General features: G+C 32.2%; 3 protein-coding genes across 3 annotated transcripts; 2 read left to right on the forward strand and 1 right to left on the reverse strand.

Annotated features, from left to right (window-relative positions):
• The first annotated feature begins 3554 nt into the window (after positions 1 to 3554).
• LOC119607428 (odorant receptor 83a-like) lies at positions 3555 to 7119 on the forward strand. Its single transcript, XM_037961318.1, has 6 exons — positions 3555 to 3933; positions 4022 to 4185; positions 4249 to 4445; positions 6289 to 6562; positions 6627 to 6893; positions 6946 to 7119. The coding sequence occupies exons 1-6, from the start codon at positions 3555 to 3557 to the stop codon at positions 7006 to 7008; spliced, it is 1344 nt and encodes a 447-aa protein (XP_037817246.1). The 3' UTR covers positions 7009 to 7119.
• Positions 7120 to 7381: 262 nt separating this feature from the next.
• Positions 7382 to 10382, forward strand: LOC119607431 (odorant receptor 83a-like). Its single transcript, XM_037961321.1, has 6 exons — positions 7382 to 7748; positions 7849 to 8012; positions 9390 to 9589; positions 9641 to 9926; positions 9991 to 10260; positions 10320 to 10382. The coding sequence occupies exons 1-6, from the start codon at positions 7388 to 7390 to the stop codon at positions 10380 to 10382; spliced, it is 1344 nt and encodes a 447-aa protein (XP_037817249.1). The 5' UTR covers positions 7382 to 7387.
• Positions 10383 to 15314: 4932 nt separating this feature from the next.
• On the reverse strand, positions 15315 to 24738 carry LOC119607432 (ubiquitin domain-containing protein 1). Its single transcript, XM_037961322.1, has 4 exons — positions 24142 to 24738; positions 23812 to 24061; positions 18058 to 18298; positions 15315 to 15905 (listed from the first exon to the last, which is right to left on the reverse strand). Exons 1-4 carry the CDS (start codon positions 24224 to 24226, stop codon positions 15732 to 15734), a joined length of 750 nt encoding a protein of 249 aa, XP_037817250.1. The 5' UTR covers positions 24227 to 24738; the 3' UTR covers positions 15315 to 15731.
• Positions 24739 to 26149: the final 1411 nt, after the last annotated feature.

A 26149-nucleotide genomic window follows, 5' to 3' on the forward strand; every position in this document is an offset into this window, starting at 1 on the left:
TAGTCTAGTCTATAGTCTAGTCTAGTCTAGTCTAGTCTAGTCTAGTCTAGTCTAGTCTAGTCTATAGTCTAGTCTAGTCTAGTCTAGTCTAGTCTAGTCTAGTCTAGTCTAGTCTAGTCTAGTCTAGTCTATAGTCTAGTCTATAGTCTAGTCTAGTCTAGTCTAGTCTATAGTCTAGTCTATAGTCTAGTCTATAGTCTAGTCTATAGTCTAGTCTATAGTCTAGTCTATAGTCTAGTCTATAGTCTAGTCTATAGTCTAGTCTATAGTCTAGTCTATAGTCTAGTCTATAGTCTAGTCTATAGTCTAGTCTATAGTCTAGTCTATAGTCTAGTCTATAGTCTAGTCTATAGTCTAGTCTATAGTCTAGTCTATAGTCTAGTCTATAGTCTAGTCTATAGTCTAGTCTATAGTCTAGTCTATAGTCTAGTCTATAGTCTAGTCTATAGTCTAGTCTATAGTCTAGTCTATAGTCTAGTCTAGTCTATAGTCTAGTCTATAGTCTAGTCTATAGTCTAGTCTAGTCTATAGTCTAGTCTAGTCTAGTCTAGTCTATAGTCTAGTCTAGTCTATAGTCTAGTCTATAGTCTAGTCTATAGTCTAGTCTAGTCTAGTCTATAGTCTAGTCTAGTCTAGTCTAGTCTAGTCTAGTCTAGTCTAGTCTATAGTCTAGTCTAGTCTAGTCTATAGTCTAGTCTAGTCTATAGTCTAGTCTAGTCTATAGTCTAGTCTATAGTCTAGTCTATAGTCTAGTCTATAGTCTAGTCTATAGTCTAGTCTATAGTCTAGTCTATAGTCTAGTCTATAGTCTAGACTATAGTCTAGTCTATAGTCTAGTCTATAGTCTAGACTATAGTCTAGTCTATAGTCTAGTCTATAGTCTAGTCTATAGTCTAGTCTATAGTCTAGTCTATAGTCTAGTCTATAGTCTAGTCTATAGTCTAGTCTATAGTCTAGTCTATAGTCTAGTCTATAGTCTAGTCTAGTCTATGTCTAGTCTATAGTCTAGTCTATAGTCTAGTCTATAGTCTAGTCTATAGTCTAGTCTATAGTCTAGTCTATAGTCTAGTCTATAGTCTCGTCTATAGTCTAGTCTATAGTCTAGTCTATAGTCTAGTCTATAGTCTAGTCTATAGTCTGTCTATAGTTCTAGTCTAGCTAGTCTATAGTCTAGTCTATAGTCTAGTCTATAGTCTAGTCTATAGTCTAGTCTATAGTCTAGTCTATAGTCTAGTCTATAGTCTAGTCTATAGTCTAGTCTATAGTCTAGTCTATAGTCTAGTCTAGTTAGTCTATAGTCTATTATGTCAGTCTATAGTCTAGTCTATAGTCTAGTCTATAGTCTAGTCTATAGTCTAGTCTATAGTCTTAGTCTATGTTAGTCTATAGTCTAGTCTATAGTCTAGTCTATAGTCTAGTCTATAGGTCTAGTCTATAGTCTAGTCTATAGTCTAGTCTATAGTCTAGTCTATAGTCTAGTCTATAGTCTAGTCTATAGTCTAGTCTATAGTCTAGTCTATAGTCTAGTCTATAGTCTAGTCTATAGTCTAGTCTATAGTCTAGTCTATAGTCTAGTCTATAGTCTAGTCTATAGTCTAGTCTATAGTCTAGTCTATAGTCTAGTCTATAGTCTAGTCTATAGTCTAGTCTATAGTCTAGTCTATAGTCTAGTCTATAGTCTAGTCTATAGTCTAGTCTATAGTCTAGTCTATAGTCTAGTCTATAGTCTAGTCTATAGTCTAGTCTAGTCTAGTCTATAGTCTAGTCTATAGTCTAGTCTATAGTCTAGTCTATAGTCTAGTCTATAGTCTAGTCTATAGTCTAGTCTATAGTCTAGTCTATAGTCTAGTCTATAGTCTAGTCTATAGTCTAGTCTATAGTCTAGTCTATAGGTCTAGTCTATAGTCTAGTCTATAGTCTAGTCTATAGTCTAGTCTATAGTCTAGTCTATAGTCTAGTCTATAGTCTAGTCTATAGTCTAGTCTATAGTCTAGTCTATAGTCTAGTCTATAGTCTAGTCTATAGTCCTAGTCTATAGTCTAGTCTATAGTCTAGTCTATAGTCTAGTCTATAGTCTAGTCTATAGTCTAGTCTATAGTCTAGTCTATAGTCTAGTCTATAGTCTAGTCTATAGTCTAGTCTATAGTCTAGTCTATAGTCTAGTCTATAGTCTAGTCTATAGTCTAGTCTATAGTCTAGTCTATAGTCTAGTCTATAGTCTAGTCTATAGTCTAGTCTATAGTCTAGTCTATAGTCTAGTCTATAGTCTAGTCTATAGTCTAGTCTATAGTCTAGTCTATAGTCTAGTCTATAGTCTAGTCTATAGTCTAGTCTATAGTCTAGTCTATAGTCTAGTCTATAGTCTAGTCTATAGTCTAGTCTATAGTCTAGTCTATAGTCTAGTCTATAGTCTAGTCTATAGTCTAGTCTATAGTCTAGTCTATAGTCTAGTCTATAGTCTAGTCTATAGTCTAGTCTATAGTCTAGTCTATAGTCTAGTCTATAGTCTAGTCTATAGTCTAGTCTATAGTCTAGTCTATAGTCTAGTCTATAGTCTAGTCTATAGTCTAGTCTATAGTCTAGTCTATAGTCTATAGTCTAGTCTATAGTCTAGTCTATAGTCTAGTCTATAGTCTATTCTATAGTCTAGTCTATAGTCTAGTCTATAGTCTAGTCTATAGTCTAGTCTATAGTCTAGTCTATAGTCTAGTCTATAGTCTAGTCTATAGTCTAGTCTATAGTCTAATCTATAGTCTAGTCTATAGTCTAGTCTATAGTATAATCTATAGTCTAGTCTATAGATACTAAAACATTTAACACAATTATGAGTCCAAAAACCGTATTCAGGAGTACGGTTGAATGTGCGCTAGGTGAAATAATGGGTTGACTTCAACTAGGCGTCCTTAGTAAAGAGAAGAGTAAATGCCAAATTTCATCAAATTATCTTAACTTTACTTTGATAACAAGATTTCCAAGAGGACACAAACGGGCGGACAATGCTTAATCAACTTAGTAAAATGACTCCAAGCCGGTTGATATACTTTTAGATGTGCAAATGACCTAAATTTTTGAGCGTTACAAACATCAGCACAGACCCATTATATCTTTTCCACTTAAGTGGCTTAGGGTATTAAAATCGTGAAAATCTAACAACTATTTATTCTTGCTTTTATCGTTCAAGATTGGGCAAATGTTTCACTGTGCACTAGGAACTTTTGAAGTAGACATTTATAACTTTATGGATAAAACTGTAATTTTTTCCTAACCTATAATCATAAACATGATTTAGTGCAAAGCACAGGTGTAATAAGCATGTGTAATTGTTTAAAAATAAAGTGTTGTTTTTAAAATATAAATAGAAAAATATTTGCTACTTAATGAAATAATTTGCACATGATTCTCGCCAGTATATCCCCACAATAGGAAATAACCAGACATTGAGGATAATGAGTGCAGTTTTTAAAAGATACTATAAACAGAGAAAATTTAAAAATAAAATTTCAGTATTGAATATTCAAAGTAATAAAAATCGTAATAAAACTATAGTAGTTGTAATGGAGGATTGGAAAAAGCCCATTAAACGTAGAGATCTTTTCACATTTGTACGTTTTATAATGTATTACGCTTACATGTATTCCTTTCATTTGGAACGACGATTGCCTGAGGGACTGCGTTATTTGGGTATATTAGTGGAATTATTTTTGGAAATATTTCTCTATTTTGTTACCTTCCACATTGCAATTATGTACATTTGTACAATTTATTTGAATTTTCACAAAGGAGATTTAGAATTATTTGTTAATTGTTTAATGCAAACAATTATTTATTTATGGACGATTATTGTGAAAATATACTTTCGTCGCATGCAACCAAAAAGACTGGAGGATTTATTTAATTTTATCAATTTAAAATACAAAACACGTTCGGCCATTGGTAAGTACATACAATACATATTTGAACACTAATTAATAGAAATATCAACCGAAATGTTTAAATGAGATTCGGGATATTTTCTTTACAGGTTTTACTTACGTCACTATGGACAAAATTTTTATCAAATCGAATAAGTGGACTGAAGTATATTCCTATTTTTGTTTCCTGGGCACCATATTTTGGTCGATTTTACCCATTACTTTTGGCGATCGAAGTCTACCCTTAGCCTGTTGGTATCCCTTTGATTATAAGGTATATTTTTAATTAAAAATATTTGTATAACATATATTAATTCTATGTATCTATTCTCATTAGCAACCAATCATTTATGAAATCATATATTTTCTTCAATTTATTGGCCAAACACAAGTATCCGCTGCATTTTCTGCCTCAAGTGGTTTTTATATGACGTTATGTATTCTAATAACTGGACAATATGATATTTTATTCTGTAGTCTAAAGAATGTCTTAGCTACTGTTGCTATAAATAGAGGAAAGAAAATTGAATTGAGGTAAGACGACTAAAACTATACAATTCTTAGGTCTACGATTTCAAAAGTAATTGATTATGCTGTCGAATATGTGTGGACCCAGACTTATATGAGATATCGATTTCCTACTACTGGTCTGTGGGGAATCGTAATAACTGGCAACCACTCAAATTATTTACAACCTATCTTTTCAGGTTATCTAACATTATAGTGTAACCCAAATGATCATTTGTTTATAGGGCCAATCGAGTCAAGGTCGTATTCTGTAAAAATAGGATTTTGAGGTGAGAGCTTTGAGGGATGCAATATTGCAGATATTAATGGTCTCAAGATGTAGCACAGGTTTTAAAGGCAGTCAGTGTGAAGATGACTCACTAGGGTCCAGGATAGGTACCGTTGTGATACCCGAATGGATTAAAATTTCAAATATGTGTCAAGTCAATGACCTGTAATCTGTAGCCTTAATCGCTCACGATATCTCAGCCTGGAGGTCGTTGCATTAATTATGCAGCTTAAACATATTTATTTTTTAAAATTAGTAACATACATCTCCCTTAGATTTAGACCCATCAGTGTAAACTACAATAAAGTTATACTCAACAGAAAATGACCCATTCATAGTATCTAAATAGATAGATACCATGCTTAGAGGAACCAACTATATTTAGCCTAACTACCGAGTTAAGTTCTACTTGTTTAACTATATGGAGTACTTCGTGACGCTTCTGTTATCATAAGCTGTTATCATAAGAAGTCCCCATAGTTTGGTCAATAATACTGCAGAAAGAGGATTTGTCAAGTTTCTTCCACCACGTATGGAGGATACGTTAGAATGGGATTAGTTAACATGTCAAAAAGCCATTTCGCAGAATTTGGACAAATACCCTAAGTCCTACCTATGGCCTTTCAACACGAATATATGTATGGCAATAGCAGTTTTTGTTTCTCTTACTTGAACATTTAGATTCCATAACAGTTTTGAATCCAGTTCTAAGTTCCACTAGAAACCTCTAGAAACGACAAAATGGCTCCTATATCTAAGAAGGATACTAATGCAAATTCTTTAAGCTCAAGGGATTTTTCAATGAAACCTATAAGCAAATTAAACTCAGTCTTTACCGATTTACCTTTCATATAGGCATGTTGAAAGTAGAATAGGATCAAAGGACAATCTTATATGTAGATCATTCTATAGTTTTTAAGAGGAAATATGACAGACTAAACTATACGAAATCTTTCGGTCTAGTATGCTAAGCCTTTCCCCCTTTGGCGTTGAAGACCACTGTGCACTTTGTGCATGATTCAGGGATATATGACCACTGAAAGCAGCTGTTATAATATCCGAATTATACAGAGCATGATAATGTCCGCCTTGTGCTGAAGATCTGCTGAAATAATGCCATCAGGACCCATTGATTTGAAAGGTCCAGTGATTTGAAAGGTCCAGTGATATAGGCCCTATTTCAGTTTATCCTGATTTGAGATTGAGATTCGCAGCATATTCTCCCGAGAGAGATATGCTGCCAGAAAAGTGTGTGTCGAGGAAAACCTCAAGCGTCTCATCTTCGCTCATAGTTGAATTGCTACAGTCCTTTTGGATATAGTTTGGGACAATTATCGAAGACGACAAGAGGCACCTTCTATGCCACTACAGAAGGACCTCCACAATATACGTTTTGTATTTCTTATTAGATTTATAAATCTGTTCGCAGAGACCTCATAAGCGTACCAGTTGCCAAGTCTTTTGCCCTCATTAAAAAGTCAACGACATGTTCGCAATTTTCGAAGTCCACCATGGCGACATTAGGTCCGCACCATATATATTTATGATTTTAAATTTATATTATATTTTTATTTACTATAGAAAGCTGTACCAACTACAGAAATCGGAAATCGCTGAATACTATTGCTCCGAGGAAATAACTTGCGATATCGATACTCTAGTCCGCACAACAAAAAATGAAAAACGAGAAGATTTCGGCTACCATTTTAATAATGCATTGAAAAAATGTATCGATCATCATCGTTATATTATAGAATGTTTACATAAAATGGAAGATTTCTATTGTCCAATATGGTTCTTCAAAACAGGAGAAATTATATCTGTATTATGTTTGGTGGCATTTGTATCGGTTAAGGTAAGTTATACTGAAGCGATAATTAGAGTTGGAAACTTCTCACGAATATTTTTCTTCCATCAAGTCTACCAGTGCTAACTCAATTATGAAGATTGTATCACTAGCCCAATATTTATTCTTAGTCATCTGGGAACTATTAATTATATGCTATTTTGGTGAACTTATCTATATTAATAGTCAACGTTGTGGCGAGGCTATAATGAGAAGTCCATGGTACATTTATATGTGTGATATAAAATTTGATTATATTCTCCTGCTGTTGAATTCGAAAAGACCCTTTCAGTTGACTGCAGGAAAAATTATAACCTTAAATATTGAATGTTTCAAAAGTGTAAGTAATAGTGAATAATGAAATTAAACGTTCAAGTTTCTTTCCTTTTCAGATATTGTCCACAGCGTTCTCATTCTTGACCTTGCTGCAGAATTTGGATGAACGTGATAAATAAAAGTACAGCACCCACGAATGTGCCACGTAACTAGTTTAGTTCTCCTTACTTTCAATAATTGTTTATAAAAAAAAATCAAATTGCTAAAATGTTTACACAATATAATTGTGGTGTTACAACTAATAATCATTTAAACAGATATAATTTAAATCCTAAATGTCCACATATTTAACATTTCAATGAAAATAAATTCAATAGTTTCAGTTGGACTTTTCATTTAAAATGCTAACCATAGAGCGAAATGTAGTTTTAATTTTGCATTTTTAATAAAGAACTTTTTGCAAAAGGTTACACATTCTCTATATCAAATAAAAACAAATAGAATTTGAATACAAAACTTTAGTATTAATCTAGAGAGAGTCAGCAGGTGCTACGCAGTATGTTTCAACGCCAAGATTTGTTTAAATATATACGCCGCAATATGTATTGTGCTCAAATGTATCGCATACATTTGGAACGCCATTTGCCGCACTCTCTTTCGTATCTGGGCACCATCTTGGAATTACTATTCGAAATATTTCTCTATTTTGTCGGCATTCACATTGCGGTCTTGTATATTTGCACAATTTTTCTGAATTATCACACGGGTGACTTGGAATTATTGGTCAATTGTTTAATGCAAACAGTTATTTATTTATGGACCATTGTCATGAAATTATACTTTCGTCGCATGCGACCGAAAAAGTTGAAGGATTTAATGGATTTTATAAATTTTAAGTGCAAACAACGTTCAGCCATTGGTAAGTTAAGTACTCTTGTTCTCAGTCATTAACGGAAATTAGTATCATTTACTTAATAATATTTTTTCCTGTTACTGTGTTTGTTCGATGTTATAAAAAGGCTTCACTTACGTCACCATGGACGATACTTTAGCCATGTCAAACAAGTGGATTAAACTATATCTGTACTCTTGTTATTTGTGCGCCATATGCTGGTTAATTTTACCCATCACATACGGAGATCGTAGTCTGCCTTTAACCTGTTGGTATCCATTCGATTATCAGGTAATTTGCATTATGCATAAATGGATTAAGAACTATCCAAGTAGAATTTTAATCGTATTCTCCATTCGTTTGATTATGTTTGATCGTCGATTAAAAGTAAATCTTAGTAGATTTTTCCTAAAGTAATATTAAATAAGAGATGACTGGGCTACAAATACTGACCTTCAAAAAGACGCGATATCAATCTATACTGACGGTTCAAAAATTGTTGCGTGTGTAGGCTCGGGAGAGATGACCATAGTCTCCATCAGTTTGCCTATTGTCTGCCTTGCCAAAATTTGCGACTACGAGAAACATTCGAGAACACAATCTCGAAAAGCCGACCATTATCATCTAATCTGACATTCTTGCATATCTCAAGGCTCGCAATTCGAACGTACTAAGGTCGAAATGTATTTTCAATTAAATTCACACCCTTTCTCAACATAGACGACACTCTATCGAATTAATTCGAGTTGAACACCACAATTACAATCGGAGAAATTAAATTTCTAACGAAACAGTTGTTGGACTTATGGTGAGGTATCGAACAAGATCGATATTGGAGTTAACTGTGCTTCTTTATATTGTAAAAGTTCGTTTGAAAAACTATAGATAATTCTTTATGGAAGTACTATCGTCCGATGTTCAGAAACTCAGTTTTCACTGTTCCTTTATAATGCCTAATCAGTCTTCGTGAAGGATTTTGTATAACATCGCTCATATAACATTGGATCAAATTTTGTCGGGCTGTGTTATTGAGGTCAGAATTACTCTAATAGTGGAACTAAGACCCCAAGCTAATATCGAATACCCTGTTTAATGTAAAACTTTTCCAAGAAAGGGGAATGGTCAGGAACTATAAGAGAGTGAAACAATAATTCCCAACCACTATTTTATAAATAGTTTAACACACCTTGATAAAAATATTATGACTTCTCAGATCACATATTTATAATGAATCAAATATGTTCGATATATGTCTCCTGTGCCTGTCTGACCCGATTCAGCTGATCATAATAGATGAAGAGCTTCTGGTACCATCAAACAGAGTGAACTACCTTGGAGCTATAAAATTTCCGCTTGTTGACTAGTTTCATATACGATTTCTTGCACTTCGGGTTGCCCTAATTGATCGACAGTACTGATTGAATGTAAAAATTACTTCTTTCAATGTCATGGCGACATTTCGGACGTCTTTTCACTCAGCTTTGTAACATTTAAAATTACAGTTCCCAATATTTTTACTATGTTGGTCCTTATAGTCCGTGTCATAATCGATGAAAATTATCAGGATAAGCTTCTTAAGAAAAGAAAGAAATATCAATTGTTTCTCATTATATTACTTCTGGAACTATACCTGCGCAATTAATGTTTGTGTTTGTGTCTTTCTACCAGCAACCAATCATTTATGAAACCATGTATTTTCTTCAATCTGTTGGTCAAATACAAGTTGCAGCTGCTTTTTCTGCCTCAAGTAGTTTTCATATGGCCTTATGTATTCTAATATCGGGACAATATGATATTTTATTTTGTAGTCTCAAGAATATTTTAGCAACTATTGCTATAAAAAGAAATCCGACACAAATGGATTTAAGGTAAGACTGGAATCAACACCTAAACTATTATTAACGAATTTATTTGAATAGAATGGCCTATAAACTTCCTGAATTTGAAGTACAGGAAATAAATGAATATTATTGTTCCAAGGAAATAACAAATGATGTTAACACTTTGGTTACATCGGCCACATATAGAGGAGAACCTCGAGATTTTCACTATCATTTTCGTAATGCATTTAAAAATTGCGTTGATCATCATCGTTATATATTGGAATGTTTAAAGAAAATGGATGATTTCTACAGTCCCATATGGTTTTTCAAAACTGGAGAGGTAATATTTTTAATGTGTTTGGTGGCATTTGTGGCGGTTAAGGTAAGTGATCTTGGATTTCTCTAAAACTCTGCAACATCTCATACTATTTCCTTTCTTATACTAGACTATTAATGCTGATACATCTTTTATGAAAATATTATCATTAGCTAATTATTTACTTTTGGTGGCTGTGGAAATGTTGGTGATTTGCTATTTCGGTGAAGTTATCACTATTAATAGTCAACGTTGTGGTGAGGCAGTTATGAGAAGTTCTTGGTATATTCATATGCGTGAAATAAAAACTGATTTTCTTATATTTCTGCTAAATACAAATAAACCATTTAAGTTGTCCGCTGGCAGAATTTACTTCTTAAATGTTGAATGTTTTAAAAGTGTAATTACAAATGACATTTAGAATAGTGTTATGATTATTAACATTAAATTTTATTACAGATTATGACGACGGCCTTCTCATTTTTTACTTTTTTGCAAACAATAGATGAACGTAATAAATAAGAAGTCAAAAAATAACAAATATGATTTTCTGTGTATTATTTATATAATCAAGGTAAGGAAAAGCATGTTACAGAAAAAGGTTTAACATAAGTAGTTCTAGAATGAGTGAAAGCTGAGAAACTTCTTTAATGACTATAACTTCTATAGCTAGTAATTGTCTGACTTTAATTGCATCCTAGTAGGAATTAGTGGAAAATCATGGTGTTGGGTATCATTCAGCAATGGGGACTTCACGGTAGCTGCATAGTTGACCACATACCCATAAAAACATGTAACTTGTAAAAACAAGGCATTAAATTTGTGCGGAATTGCGCGTGACAGTAGCACAGAAAAGGTCCCTGGAGTGCTTTACTTGAGCGGCTATATTGACGCCTTATTTTCTAACCGCAGGGTGAACTAAAGTCTACTTCTAACTGCCCTTTTGAGCCTTGCACCCGGTGGACAATGACAAAATTTTGCTCTTTGCAGTTCCGCTGTGGAATATTGGGCAATTTTTGGACCATATCTTACTTACTAGAGGCGTATTTGGTAGATCCGAATTACGATCTTTATTATTAAGCCACGACATTGCTTCCATACACACATAGAGGAACAGTGTTGGTCAGGTATGAACAGTATAAACTTCGAAACATGCCCCGACAAAAAAGGGAACTTTAAAGATGACGCATTCATTAGGGTGTTGGGTGATGTATGATAGACATCACATATGTCATAATTTCTTCTCGCCTTATCAAAGTATGCATATGGGATAACAGCCTTTGAAGGTTTAGTGTTTTTGATTACCTTCGTTATGGCAAAAATTACGCGTCACTAGGGCATTTAGTTTGCAGACAATTCTTTGTTTCGTCTTATCACTGGGTGCTCGATAAAGATTTGAGTACACTGTTTATGATGTTCAATGGAGTATTAGTGGATTTCTAATAGTATTAGTATTGGAAATCTGACCGTAGACCACAAATTACAAACTTCGGCGCTAAATGGTCCATATATCACTTCCATTTTTACAAATTTATCAATGGTTTCGCGGCTTGACCAAGCAAATCATGGATTGCTATGGTAGGTTCTGCGGATACTATATCATTCATGAAATAGTTCGGATCTTTCTGGTCCTGTGGACGTATGCAGAATGTTTGGAATGAGCAAATCCTGTTGTTATTGTAACAGCTAAAATTATACAATAATATAGTTGGGGGTTCTACATCAATGTCCAGGCCTAAAAATGGGGCTACTGGATGCGTCCATAAATCCATTGGACAGAATGAAGCAGGGTTGGCTGAGCAATTGAATATGTGGTGGGTGTCGTGAGGACCATGACCACATGCAGGACATTCGTTGTGCCAAGGTTTTCTTCCGTGTCTGCTGTGGGCGGTGGGCGACCTCCAAGTACGATATTTATGCGGTATCCTGCGACCGCGAAACTTACGGCGTCTCTATGAATGTTATTTAAAGCTGCCGTATACGAGGACAGCTCTAATGGATGACTGATCGACTCATCCGATGGCATCCTAGGAGGAACTGTTTAGTCAGCATGACATTGTGTTCCTTGACTGGGAGGAACTTCGTGTTCTCGTACAGCTGATGTTCCGAGGTAATTTGCAGGCAACCCTTTACAGTCCTTAGGGCGGAATTTTGGCTTTGAATGTTTCTCCACTGGGTATCACTGGTCGAAGGTGATCACACTTCCTTTAGAAACGGTTGAGTTTGCAGCTCAGTGTTCCATGTGAGTTTTGCAGCCAGTGTTCCATGAATATGATATGGGGATATAGTCAGATTCGTTTGAAACTAAGACTTATCAAAGTGATCAGAACTGCGCTATGATATCAGGTGAGATGATTTACATCCCCCGTAATGAAAAATATAGACTCGTCAATTTGGAACGACTGTATAGCACCTCTAAGAACTCATATTTTTTTGTATACACGGTTTTATAGCCTCAAAGACGAAAATAGTGTAGTTTCACTCCAAGCATATGATAATAGCGAGATGATATGATACGAGTCAGCCTACGTCATATCAAAATGTAAAATTCCCCAGAACTGCGCTGTGTGCTAGTGAACATTATCCATTATGTTCAATGTGGAGTTCCTACGGCACTCCAGCACCTCTTTAATATAAGAGTGCCAAAGCTCATGACGTTCGTTATTTTAAGATGATCTAATCCGATTGAGACTACGTCACGCTGTGAACTGGTGAGCAATCATTCTTTATTCTCATAGTGCGGAATGTAGACTCGTCAATTTGCTACAACTGTAGAGCACCCTTTTGTTCTTCCCCAATGTTAGAGTGTCAGAATTCATGGTGTTCTTCTCGCTCGGTTTTTATAGCCTCAAAGACCAAAATGTTTTAGTGTTACTCCAAGAATAAGTTGATAATTCATCAGATTTGCGCTGAGAGTTGTTAAGCAATCATTCATTATCCTCATAGTGCTTCGGCAGTGCACCACCACTTCAATGTTAGAGTACCACAGCTTATAATTATCTTCCTCGATTTTTATAGCCTCAATAAGCTTTTGAGTTTAACTTTCTCTAGCTAGCTTTATCAGGTCTTTTGCCTCTGCATACCTCAGCTACTCCATACTGAACAATAATAACCAAAAATAACCGATATTTCATCAGTCTAGTTTAAGATTTTACTTTTTCGAAACCTCTTTTTTCTCTTATTCTATCTTCTAGTTAGAAATCTAGTTTAAATATCTTTGTAACATTGAAAATTCCCATGGAAAATTCATTAAATTATATAATATTATGTATTAAGTAAGGTGACAAAATTTTCTTGGACATTGTAATGTTTTAGACATTGAAAATGATTTTTCACTAGACTTAGCACTAAACTGCATACAAAAAAAATTTAATTCACTAATAAATAGCATCATTACACTAAAACATTTAAAGTAATTAACACAATGACGTCAAAACAACAAGAAAGAAAAAAACTCTAAATAATAGCACTTACAATTTAATGAAACCAGTGTGACATTACAAACCAAACATTTTAATTAACAATGAGCAAATTAATTTTGATTATTTTTTTATTTTATTTATTTTATTAGGTTTTTTTATTTGTTTATTTGTTTTTGATTTACACAAAAGTGCGCTTACTTAGCTTAATTTTAAATGCAAACAACATTCATTGCATTTGAGTTTGCAGCCTCACACACATGGTGTTAGTGTGTGTTTGCGTATAGAAATGAATGAATGTAGTCATTTGAAATTGAGCCAAAAGGGCGGCGGCACTTGTTTACAAACTAAATGTTTAAGTATAAATTTAATTTCTGTTTTTGTTTTATAATAATTTATTAATGCAAACGATTAGTTGGTATCAGATTTGTTGCTGTTGACGTTTAATGTTTTAAATAATTTAATTAATATATTGTATTTAAATTAATTGCTTTTTGGATTTTGTTTTTGTTTTGTTAAATTATTTTATTTATTTTGTTTAAATATGGCTGTGTACATGTTACGCATAAAGTATTTATATATTTTATTTTAAATTACGAGTAGATTTTTTTATATTTATTTTTAAACGTTTTCCATTTAGCCTTTTTTTGCATTAAAGGTTTAAATGTTTTGCTTTTGCTGTTAGTTCTGTTTAGTTTTAAATTTAAATAAAAATTTAAAAAAAATAAAAATGTTATGGGTGGCTTTGTTAAATTAATTTCAAACTAAACTTGTATTTACTTAAAATTAGTTAATATTTTGTTTTCTTAATTTTTTCAATTTTTTTTTTATTTATTTTCTTTTTCTAAATTTTAATTAAATATTAAACTAATTTCTATAAATAACAAAATTAATATTTATATTTTGATTTAAAGATAGAAAAAAATATACAGTAGTTTTCCGATTTAACGACCATTCAATTCTACGAACATCGCATTTAACGAACAAGCTAATTTTTCCTATTGACTACCTTAAATAACGAACAAAACTTGTTTTTTGTACTCTGTTTAACGAACTAATAAAAATATTATTTAAATGAAGATAAAATGACATTTATCAAAAATAACAAATAACCTAAGTTGTAGCGGTGCTTTTATAGCCAAAACTGTAACACATTCTGGGTTCTTATTAAATTTTAGTTCGATGTAGCTATGTCCGTCCGTCCTTCAGATAATGACTTTAACGCTCATTACTCGCTTAACAATACGAGTACGCCGATGAAATTCGATTCAAACATGTTCTATACTAACAGAAATCTCTAACAAATTTTATGGGAATCGGTCCATAATTGACCTTCAACGCTCATTACTCGCTTAAAAATACGAGTATAGCGATGAACTTCGAGAAATAACTTTAACGCTCATGACTGAATTAAAAATACAGCGATGAAATTCGACACAAATATGGTTTGAAGGTGGATATATAAGATTCGGAATTTTGTGTTTTGTGCTATTTTTATAAAAAAAAGAATTAATTTTTATAAAATACATTTAAAAAATATTTTATGCACCTATTTTTAATTATTTTCCTACCAAAAACCCACGTTTTAGTTAGTACTGCATATAACGAACTTTTCAATTTTACGAACAGGCCTGACAACATATGGGTTCGTTAAATCGGAAAACTACTGTATGTATAAAAAAAGACAAAATATATAATAGAAAATATATTTAATTAAAAAAATAATAATAATGTACAAAAAGTATTTCATCAGTTGAATTTGTTTCGCTGTTCTAATTTTGTATAATTGCTATAAATATAAATGTATATAATTTAATAAATTTTCTTTTTTTATATAAAAAGAAAAAAACATGACTTTATTTTCAGGGTGAATGAAACAATAAATGAAAAACAAAATTATTTCAAAATTTTCATATTTTTTGCGTTTTCATTTTGTTTCGGTTTCAAAATTTCATTAATTTAACAACAAATTTGCAACGAAATGTAAAATAATTAAAAACAACAACAATATCATTGATATTTTTACAATAAGTTTACAATAGTTTCTAAAATTAAACTTCTTACCATACCAAGCAGCAGCAGTAGTAGTAGTAGTAGCAGCAGCAACAGCAGCATTAGTTTTGGTAACAACAAATGCTTTTTCTTTATACGAATTTTGTTCTAAGTGACAGCGTTTTTGTTCACAATTGTCAACATTATTTTTGTGTTGACAATTATTTAAATTTAGTTTTAAGTAATTACAATTAATATTATTATTATTAATATTTTTATAAGTAGTACTTAAATTTGTTAAAATACTGCATTTGTCATAGCAGTTTATTCTGTTCTTGTTGCTTATATGGTTGCAGTAGTAATTTTTCTGTTTAATTTCGTTGCCAGAACCAAAGTAGTTGTTGTTGTAGTAGTTGTTGTATTTGTGGTTACATTGGTATTTATTTGAGGTTGACATTGGCTAGCTTGGAATGGCAATACTCGTGCTATTGTCATGGTTGTAATGCTCTGTGTTTACAATAACTTGTACAACATAACCATTTTGTATATTACACTCTTCAATGGGTACTTTATCGCCCAACAGTTTACCGCTATAAAACCATCTCTGACAGCAGGCATCAACACCTTCCATAGCCTTTCAAAATAAAATTGAATTATTTATTTACTTTATATCAATCATGGAAAATTCAGTTTTTAGTACTTTTTTCAGTACCTTTTGATATAGTCTAGTCTATAGTCTAGTCTATAGTCTAGTCTATAGTCTAGTCTATAGTCTAGTCTATAGTCTAGTCTATAGTCTAGTCTATAGTCTAGTCTATAGTCTAGTCTATAGTCTAGTCTATAGTCTAGTCTATAGTCTAGTCTATAGTCTAGTCTATAGTCTAGTCTATAGTCTAGTCTATAGTCTAGTCTATAGTCTAGTCTATAGTCTAGTCTATAGTCTAGTCTATAGTCTAGTCTATAGTCTAGTCTATAGTCTAGTCTATAGTCTAGTCTATAGTCTAGTCTATAGTCTAGTCTATAGTCTAGTCTATAGTCTAGTCTATAGTCTAGTCTATAGTCTAGTCTATAGTCTAGTCTATAGTCTAGTCTATAGTCTAGTCTATAGTCTAGTCTATAGTCTAGTCTATAGTCTAGTCTATAGTCTAGTCTATAGTCTAGTCTATAGTCTAGTCTATAGTCTAGTCTATAGTCTAGTCTATAGTCTAGTCTATAGTCTAGTCTATAGTCTAGTCTATAGTCTAGTCTATAGTCTAGTCTATAGTCTAGTCTATAGTCTAGTCTATAGTCTAGTCTATAGTCTAGTCTATAGTCTAGTCTATAGTCTAGTCTATAGTCTAGTCTATAGTCTAGTCTATAGTCTAGTCTATAGTCTAGTCTATAGTCTAGTCTATAGTCTAGTCTATAGTCTAGTCTATAGTCTAGTCTTTAGTCTAGTCTATAGTCTAGTCTATAGTCTAGTCTATAGTCTAGTCTATAGTCTAGTCTATAGTCTAGTCTATAGTCTAGTCTATAGTCTAGTCTATAGTCTAGTCTATAGTCTAGTCTATAGTCTAGTCTATAGTATAGTCTATAGTCTAGTCTATAGTATAGTCTATAGTCTAGTCTATAGTCTAGTCTATAGTCTAGTCTATAGTCTAGTCTATAGTCTAGTCTATAGTCTAGTCTATAGTCTAGTCTATAGTCTAGTCTATAGTCTAGTCTATAGTCTAGTCTATAGTCTAGTCTATAGTCTAGTCTATAGTCTAGTCTATAGTCTAGTCTATAGTCTAGTCTATAGTCTAGTCTATAGTCTAGTCTATAGTCTAGTCTATAGTCTAGTCTATAGTCTAGTCTATAGTCTAGTCTATAGTCTAGTCTATAGTCTAGTCTATAGTCTAGTCTATAGTCTAGTCTATAGTCTAGTCTATAGTCTAGTCTATAGTCTAGTCTATAGTCTAGTCTATAGTGTAGTCTATAGTCTAGTCTATAGTGTAGTCTATAGTCTAGTCTATAGCCTAGTCTATAGTCTGGTCTATAGTCTAGTCTATAGTCTAGTCTATAGTCTAGTCTATAGTCTAGTCTATAGTCTAGTCTATAGTCTATAGTCTATAGTCTAGTCTATAGTCTAGTCTATAGTCTAGTCTATAGTCTAGTCTATAGTCTAGTCTATAGTCTAGTCTATAGTCTAGTCTATAGTCTAGTCTATAGTCTAGTCTATAGTCTAGTCTATAGTCTAGTCTATAGTCTAGTCTATAGTCTAGTCTATAGTCTAGTCTATAGTCTAGTCTATAGTCTAGTCTATAGTCTAGTCTATAGTCTAGTCTATAGTCTAGTCTATAGTCTAGTCTATAGTCTAGTCTATAGTCTAGTCTATAGTCTAGTCTATAGTCTAGTCTATAGTCTAGTCTATAGTCTAGTCTATAGTCTAGTCTATAGTCTAGTCTATAGTCTAGTCTATAGTCTAGTCTATAGTCTAGTCTATAGTCTAGTCTATAGTCTAGTCTATAGTCTAGTCTATAGTCTAGTCTATAGTCTAGTCTATAGTCTAGTCCACAGATTAGTCTAGTCCACAGATTAGTCTAGTTCACAGATTAGTCTAGTTCATAGATTAGTCTAGTCCACTGATTAGTCTAGTCCACAGATTAGTCTAGTCCACAGATTAGTCTAGTCCACAGATTAGTCTAGTCCACAGATTAGTCTAGTCCACAGATTAGTCTATAGTTTAGTCTATAGCCTATGCTATAGTCTATTCAAAAATTTAATTTTCCATCATAAAGAAATATAGATATTTTTTTTAAAATCACCTGTAATTTCTTTTTACATTGTCCCACTGTATCTTTGGAATATACCGGTAATTTGACATCTGTCATTATGGATGATATTCTTAATTTTAAGAATATTTCTGTACCTCCATCAACAGGTTCTGAAAATTCGGCAGGTGAATCACGACCATTTTCTTCTTTTACAATATTTATGGGATATGATAGACAATAGATGGGTACTTTGTATTGTGTACCCAATTCATCATAACATTCTGTTAGGTAACTGCAAAGAAAGACAAGTCACAAGTTATTTACAGTTTAAAATTTAGGACATTGTTTACTAAGCTTATTTCAGACAGTACTTTTTTAAATAAATATGCACATTTGTTGAATTAATTCCTTTTAAATGCTCCCGGTTTAATTATATATGTAGGTTTCGCAACCAGTTCCCCAACGCATGACTATAACCTATAATCGTTCTAATATAAGACTAATGATATTAGTTTAAATTCTCATCTTCTGAACTACTTTTGCTTAAGCGTTATGGAGTCGATATTCATTCTAAGAAATGAATACTGAAAACAGTATAAACCAATGATTTTATTCGAATTTGTCAACCTCGAAACTAGCTTTAAAAATATGGTCAATAAACTATGGACTAGTTTATTGACCAGATTTTCGATAATTTTATTCACTTGTCTATTGACTGCTTTATTGACTAGTCTATGTACTATGGAATAGTCAATAGACTGGTCTATTGACTATGGCATAGTCTATGTTATGTTAATGAGGTATGGGATCTTGAACTGGTCCCATTGAGTTAGCCAAAAATGGATTCTACCACTACTCACCTCATTGCGAGGCACGAACAAAGAAAGAATGGCAAAAAATGTGATAAATAGTTTCATTATCGTACTCTTTGTGACAACTTCTAAATTAGTCGTTAAATTGAAGATTTAGTCTTCTTGATTGATTGATTGATTGATTGATTGATTGATTGATAGAAGGGGACACTCAGTACTGCGACCTGAGTTAAGATCTTTTGTGCAACAGTATGGATCACCATTGAATCTTAATGTTCTAGTCGGCGGGAATTTAAACCACATTTTTCCCTAATGTATCCCGAACTGATTTCATATAATAGTAAAGCATTAGGGCCGTCTGACGTCACAAATATCTTTAATTCTTTCAACTTCCTTCTTAGACATTTTCTAATAGAGATGATAATTGCGCGTAGAATTCCGCCGGGAAGATTAAGGGATAATTAACCATAGGGAAGGCTTTTTGGAAATATGGCCACAGATTTCCGTTTCAGTGTTGGCACTTATCTGTTTGGAAACATCCGTAAACCAGCCCATTGAAACCTCAAAGACTGTAGTGTTAGAACTGTTGATCCACATTCAGGATACCAGATATATTGATTAATCTTATATGTATTTAAGTTACTTTTGTGTCGCCCCAAGTCAGCAACGTTTGACTACTAACAAGAAAAAATTCAGCCTCGAAAACACAAGCATCGAGACCTTCGACCACTAATAGGAATACAGATTAACTTTGATGTCGAGCAAGTATGTAGTAGATATGAAATCTGCTCAATGAGTAGAAAGACGCCGGGATTTATCAGCTATGTACACTTTAGAAACCTGGAATCCAGAGCCGTTCATGTCCGAATGGTTCGTCAGTGTGGAAAGAGATTTAATAGCAAGTTCGCGTGTATTCAACATCGGATGTTGCTGTTGCAAAGCCTTATCCAGTTTACAGCTAAAATACACCGTTTAATTGAAACGTGGGCTGTATATATTGCTTCCCACACCTCTTAATAACTAGAAATCATCAGGAATGAGATTGGCAAAGCAGTACGAATAAAGTATGTAATGACATGCTCCGAACCGCTCCAATAATCATTCGAACGTATTATTTTTCAATATAAATGCAGTAGATGGATCTTTACAGTGCTTTCCATCAAACAAGCAGAAGAATGGTTTTGCGACTATGTAAAATAACAATTTCGCTGTCTTGGGACTAATGCCCCAATGTTTACTATTCGTGAAAAGAAAATCGATTTACTAACTTTCAACCTGTCCATTCCGATAAACTAGTTAAGTCTTGGGTTAAGCCCCAGCCCTTATAGATTAGTATATAATGTAATATATTGACTAGTTGCAAAGTAATTTAACAAAGTTTTGCTTAAATCTCTAATATATAAAATTAAACGTATGTCAATTTGTCCAACTAAAAACGTTTCGGAAAAAGTATGGGAAATTATCATATACAGATGACCAATTCTTTTAAAGAAATAAAATCATGAATTCGTCAACCAAACTCCTCAAAATTACAAAAACTTCCGAAAATTTACAGAAACATGAATCCGAAACCTTATGTTTTGAGATATATCTCAATAAATAATCAAATAATATTTTAGTTATAAAATTTTTAATGTTTTAGAACAAAATTAGGATTGGCATTTAAACAATTTTTGAAAAGTTTTTTAGTTTTTGCAGCCAAGACGAAAAAATGCACCACTCTTGCTGAAGAGTATGATAACAAATTTTTTATTGCTTATAAATTAAAAATAAAACAAGTAATTTTAAAAACAATATAAAAAGCTTTATCTGCTTTCATACATACTTATAATAAAATGTGACGTCATAAATGGGAAATTATGAAACATTATGTGTCCAAATAAAGCAAACTACCAAATATAGAGTAAAATATAATTGATAACAGCAATTACATATTAAATTTTCTTTAAAATATAATAAAATGATATAACACAAGGCGCTTTTGGCAAACAAAAATGTTATATTTTTTTAATTTTTTAATATGCTCAAATCGTAAAGTTTAAAAACTTAAGATAGTGAAATAATAATGTATTAAAAATTCTGATCATTTTATAATATGTATATCTGACCTTTCAAATCTAACTAACACGAATATTGTTTAAAGGGCGATAATTTATAAAATATCATAGTAGATTAAGGATAATATTCAATTTTTTTATACACTTTCAATAAAACGTGTATTCATCTATAATTTTACTTTACTTTAACTTATTGATTTATGCAAACTAATAAAATATGTATAAAAGTTATTCATACAGATATTTTACAACACACACTTTTTCATAACTAATTGTGTTTTAAGATAATTGAATATATAGCTGACAACTAACAGCCTATATTTTTGCATGAGTATAAATAATATAAATTGTGAAGAATTCACACCTGTTTATAATTTCATATAATAATAAATTCATATTAATGATACATTACATTTGTAGTCTAAGTATAATAGAACAAAAAAAGAAGAATTATACTATATCCTTTGATAAATAAACTATATATTGCAACTTATAATTGAAAATTTATATACACAAATGTATGGTTTTTAAGCATTTCTGAAAAGAAATCAAATCAACAAACTACTATAACTAAACAATCAATGATTCCAATTAGACGACAAGTTTTTATAATAGTATAATTATAATTTACAGTCGGACACAGAAATTTTATTTATAAGAATGAAAGTAAAATGACATTTAATAATAGTATTCATTTTTTTTCAATAAGCCATGCGTTTGACCAATATATTTGTAATCCCTGACTTGTTGTAATTGAACCACTAAACATATGTAAATGTAAACAAACATGTCTATGAATGAAAATATTGGTGTATGGTATAGATCGATTAACAAGGACAACAAAATAATGTGATTGCTAAAGGTAAATTTATCTACGTATATTAACAGTAGTGGGTAAAAAAAGTTCCAAAGAGGTTTAAGCATTTTCGCAGATATCGAAGAAAAGCTTTTGAGGTAATGTTTTGTACACTATCGATGCCCAACCTATAGTAATTAAGGTCTTCATTTATAGCTAGATATCGGTAGCTTATACGGACAAAGATCTGTCACATTAAAGAGCTTAAATTTTACTCTTCACTGATGCCTGATCTATATTATTGTATTCATTTACAATTTTGTATCTACACCAGATATCGTCAAATAGCTTTCATATGAAAGAGACGATTTTGAGTCTCAACCGATCTATATACATTAATGCCTTTATTTAGCACTGCACATCTATAGCAGATAACGGCAAAAGCGTCACGTACGAGTTAAGCCGTTTTTACTATCTGCCTATGCCTGATCCACTCCCATTAATGTCTGCATTTAGAACTAGGCATCTATAAAAGATATAGGCAAAGCTCTCTTATGAGAGGGAGTGTAGATTTTGAGTCTCAGCCGATGCCTAATATATAACCATTAAGGTCTTCAAAGTTCGTCATTTTGCATAAAGTTTTATGAGCATTTGTTCGACATCGAATGGGATGATTTCGTTATGAAAACTTCGGATGTGTCGGGGATCCTGCATCACAATCTGTTAGATGGGATAAAAAACCAAATTGATTTGCCTGATCAACAACACAGAGTGTCAGTACTACATATTTTGATAAAGTTTATCCAAATAGACATTAGGACTCTTGTCTTCTGCAGTTGGTTTTCTTCTGAGTCTGCTTCAAGTAAGGCCGTAGAATTGAATGCGTCTCTACGAATGTCAAAGCTGACGTATAAGAGGACTGATCTATTAGAACCTGCACATAACTACATAATTTATCCTCGTATAAACGACGGACCTTCCTGACTTGCCTCAGGGGAGTATCCTATTGAGAGATTTTATAGACGGGAGCAGGAACTGATTAGTCAACATGACACTTTGTGTTCCCAGACAGGGATGGTTTTCCGAGGCAATTTGTAAGCAGATCTATACAATGAATTTGACCACTGACTGATCGATCGTTTTTTATGCATCTTTCGGTTTTTTGATTTAATATTAACACTTATAAAAGGTTTATAGCAAACACAAGTATTTAAGAAACTGTTAAACCAATATAGAGATGTTTTAACCACTAGTTAAAACGATATCAACAATTTCTGCATACTCGCGATATATCCCCTAATGCTCCTTTTTCTAACAATAGTGTATAAAGTAAAAATCTTAAAGCAAAACTGACCATATAATTTAAAACAATATTATTGCATGTTTGTAAACAACAATTTATTGTACACATGCAGGAATTGTGAAATAACCCAAAGTACTAAAGGGACAACAAACAAATCCCCCAGGACATTATACACATACTGCTTCAACAAAGGCAAACAAATATAAAACAACAAATAAACAAAATCCAACGTCAAGCGACCAAATAAAATACATCAAAAACACACATACGAACAAAAAAAAACTTAAAAAATAAGCGACCATACGATTGTAACCACGAATAAGCAATTAAGTTTGTGTGTAAAAATAAAATTTTCAAGCAATTAGCAACAGTTACAAACACTCCCTCCCAAAACCAAAGCAAAATAAGCCAACAGCCAAAACAAAAAAAGGAAGTAGAAACATGTTTAATGTCTGTATGAATGAATGTGTTATTGATTTTTAAAGCTAAAGTTTGACATGGTTAAATATCAATAACTATAACCACCTCCTTTTAACCTTTACAAAGGATGACTGAGGTTGTTGTTATTAAAAAAGCAAACATCTAACAAAAACAAATGACTCAATCAAATTTTCACTTACTAAAATCATAAATTTGATTATAAATGCAAAATAATTAAATGATTTATAGGCCTCATGTCTCTCATACTTATTAAACTTAAGCAACAACCAGTGACTGTGACAAAACCGGGTTTTTAAAATCTTAATAAATATTTGCAATTTAAATCTCATCTAATAGATTCTAGCAATTGCATTAGAATGTCGTTTGTTTGTTTGTATTTAATATGTAAACACTTACCCATTCGGCACTGAAATATTTGCACCATCCAATATGGCTTGAGCCAATTGAAAATCTAATGCCTCGGCCGCTGTGGTGGCTGCCCTCAGGGCATCCCAGATTTCTTTGCGGCCATCGAAGGCAGGTGCTGTATCCCAAAACTCATCACGTTTGGAACGCAATTGGCCCTCTGTTAAAGGAACATCTGAACGCCAGCGTATTGTTTCATGGCACAAAGGACGATTTTTGCGTGCTGGTCCCACTTGGGGTCCTTAAATCAAAAACAAAACACACACACATATATCTCCTTAGTAGCAAATTTCCATAACTTTACTTTAACTTATTTCTTACCCGCTGTCGGCGGTCTGGACACACTGGCTGATGATACACTTACAGTTTCATTATCACCACTATAACGTCCCATACAACCACCCATTTCTCCCAAAATAAAAACTAAAAAATTTAATAAAATTACACAACAAAATTCTTTTCTTTTGCAACTTCAATTTTTCTTTTTTTCCTCAAAATTTGTGTGCCTTTAAACTTTTTAATATTTTCTTCAAATCAAAAAAAAATATTTATTTATATTTTCACTTCTTCTGCGTTTCTTGCTTTTTTTCTGAATGGAAACACAAATTTTGTATTTCTATTTTATTTCTTTATTTTTCTTCTCTCACTTAAGGTCACTTGTCGCTGTCACCTTTTTCATTTCGTACATATTTTTTGCTTTATTCTTTTAATTTTGTGCTTTTCTAAATCTTAATTTATTTTGATATGTTTTATAGGGAAATTTTGTGCACGTTTATTAGTATTTCATAAATAATTTTATGAAAAATACACGAAAAAATTTATAAAAAAAATTCAAGATATTTTTTTACTTCCGCACATATTTATTGGTTGTTCTTTTTTCGACCGTTTTCCACCAGAGCCCTGCGCCGACAAATATTAACGGCGACTGACACTAAATATGTCGGCGGCGGCTTAAAATCGACTGTAAACCGGCTAAGTGTTCAACTACGTTTAGTTTTTAGATTTTCAACGATTTTAAATAAAAACGGAATCCGAGAGATCAGAAAGTGGGATTTTGGAAGCAAATATATTGTTTATAACAACAAAACAGAGCAAGCACAAAAGTTGTGTGAGAAATTATGCAGGGATGGATAAAAAATTCTTAAAAATTAAAAACAAATCCTTTCTCCAAGTTTTACGAGGATAGGCCTATATTTGACCCTATCTTCCACATAAATCTTGCAGAAAATCAGTTTCTAAAAAATTTTGCATTAAGAAAATTATCAATAACGTAAAAACAAATATTTTTAAATTATTTTATTTATTTATTTATTTATTTATTTATTTATTTATTTATTTATTTATTTATTCATTTATTTATTTATTTATTTATTTATTTATTTATTTAATTATTTATACCTATTTTATTTAATTTCATATTCCTAAGTTCAATATTATAGAAAATTCAAAAAGTACCAGTTAAGGAAAGAAAAAGAACCAGAAAATACTCCAGTTTAAAATTTCATTCCCTCAAGTCCCTGATTGCTTAATTTCATGTTTCTAGGATCAATATTATAAAAAAAACACAAAAAGTACCTTTTAAAGAACGAAAAAGTAGCAAAAAGTCCCCTTTTATATGTCCTCACTTAATCCCGGCTATACATGCTTAATTTAATATTATGCTTAGGTTTAATATTATATAAAAACTCAAAATGTACCTTTTGAAGAACGAAAAAGTACCAAAAAGTCCCCTTTTATCCAGGCTCCACATGCTTAATTGCATGTTACTAGGTTAAATATTATAAATAATTCAAAAAGTACCAGTCGAAGAACGAAAAAGTACCAAAAAGTCCCCTTTTATAGATTCTAATTTACTCCGGGCTCTACATATTTATTTTTTATGTTTCAAGGTTTAAGTTTATAGAAAAGTTAAAAAGTACCAGTCGAAGTACGATAATGTACCAAAAGTAAAGATTCTCATTTACTTGGGGCTTTAAATGCTTAATTTCATGTTTCTAGGTTAAATTTTTATAGAAAACTCAAAAAGTACCAGTCGAAGAACGAAAAAGTACCAAAAAATACCATTTTATAGATCCTCATTTACTCCGGGCTCTACATGATTAATTTCATGTTTCTAGGATTAATTTTAAAGACAACTCAAAAAAGTACCTGCGTAGAACGAAAAAGTACCGAAAAGTCTATTTATTATTAATTTCATGGTTCAATTTCAATATTATAGAAAGCTCAAATAGTACCAGTTGGAGAATGAAAAAGTACCAAAAAATGTCACTTGGTACCGGGTGCACCCCATTAGCATATTTAGTGTTTATAAATCTAAAAATTTTATCTA

Source organism: Lucilia sericata, unplaced genomic scaffold (assembly GCF_015586225.1).
Source record: "Lucilia sericata isolate MDLA Ls3-8-SP2 unplaced genomic scaffold, ASM1558622v1 Contig000694F_arrow, whole genome shotgun sequence".
NCBI classification, from domain to species: Eukaryota; Metazoa; Arthropoda; class Insecta; order Diptera; family Calliphoridae; genus Lucilia; species Lucilia sericata.

Coding starts and splice junctions, on each gene's coding strand:
- LOC119607428 (XM_037961318.1), top strand. CDS start 3,555: ATGGAGGATTGGAAAAAGCCCATTAAACGTAGAGATCTTTTCACATTT. Junction 6,563..6,626: donor TGGCATTTGTATCGGTTAAG/GTAAGTTATACT, acceptor TCTTCCATCAAG/TCTACCAGTGCTAACTCAAT. Junction 6,894..6,945: donor ATATTGAATGTTTCAAAAGT/GTAAGTAATAGT, acceptor TTTCCTTTTCAG/ATATTGTCCACAGCGTTCTC.
- LOC119607431 (XM_037961321.1), top strand. CDS start 7,388: ATGTTTCAACGCCAAGATTTGTTTAAATATATACGCCGCAATATGTAT. Junction 7,749..7,848: donor CAAACAACGTTCAGCCATTG/GTAAGTTAAGTA, acceptor TGTTATAAAAAG/GCTTCACTTACGTCACCATG. Junction 9,590..9,640: donor CCGACACAAATGGATTTAAG/GTAAGACTGGAA, acceptor TTATTTGAATAG/AATGGCCTATAAACTTCCTG.
- LOC119607432 (XM_037961322.1), bottom strand. CDS start 24,226: ATGGGTGGTTGTATGGGACGTTATAGTGGTGATAATGAAACTGTAAGT. Junction 18,299..23,811: donor AATATTTCAGTGCCGAATGG/GTAAGTGTTTAC, acceptor CTTTCTTTGCAG/TTACCTAACAGAATGTTATG. Junction 15,906..18,057: donor AATGTAAAAAGAAATTACAG/GTGATTTTAAAA, acceptor TTATTTTGAAAG/GCTATGGAAGGTGTTGATGC.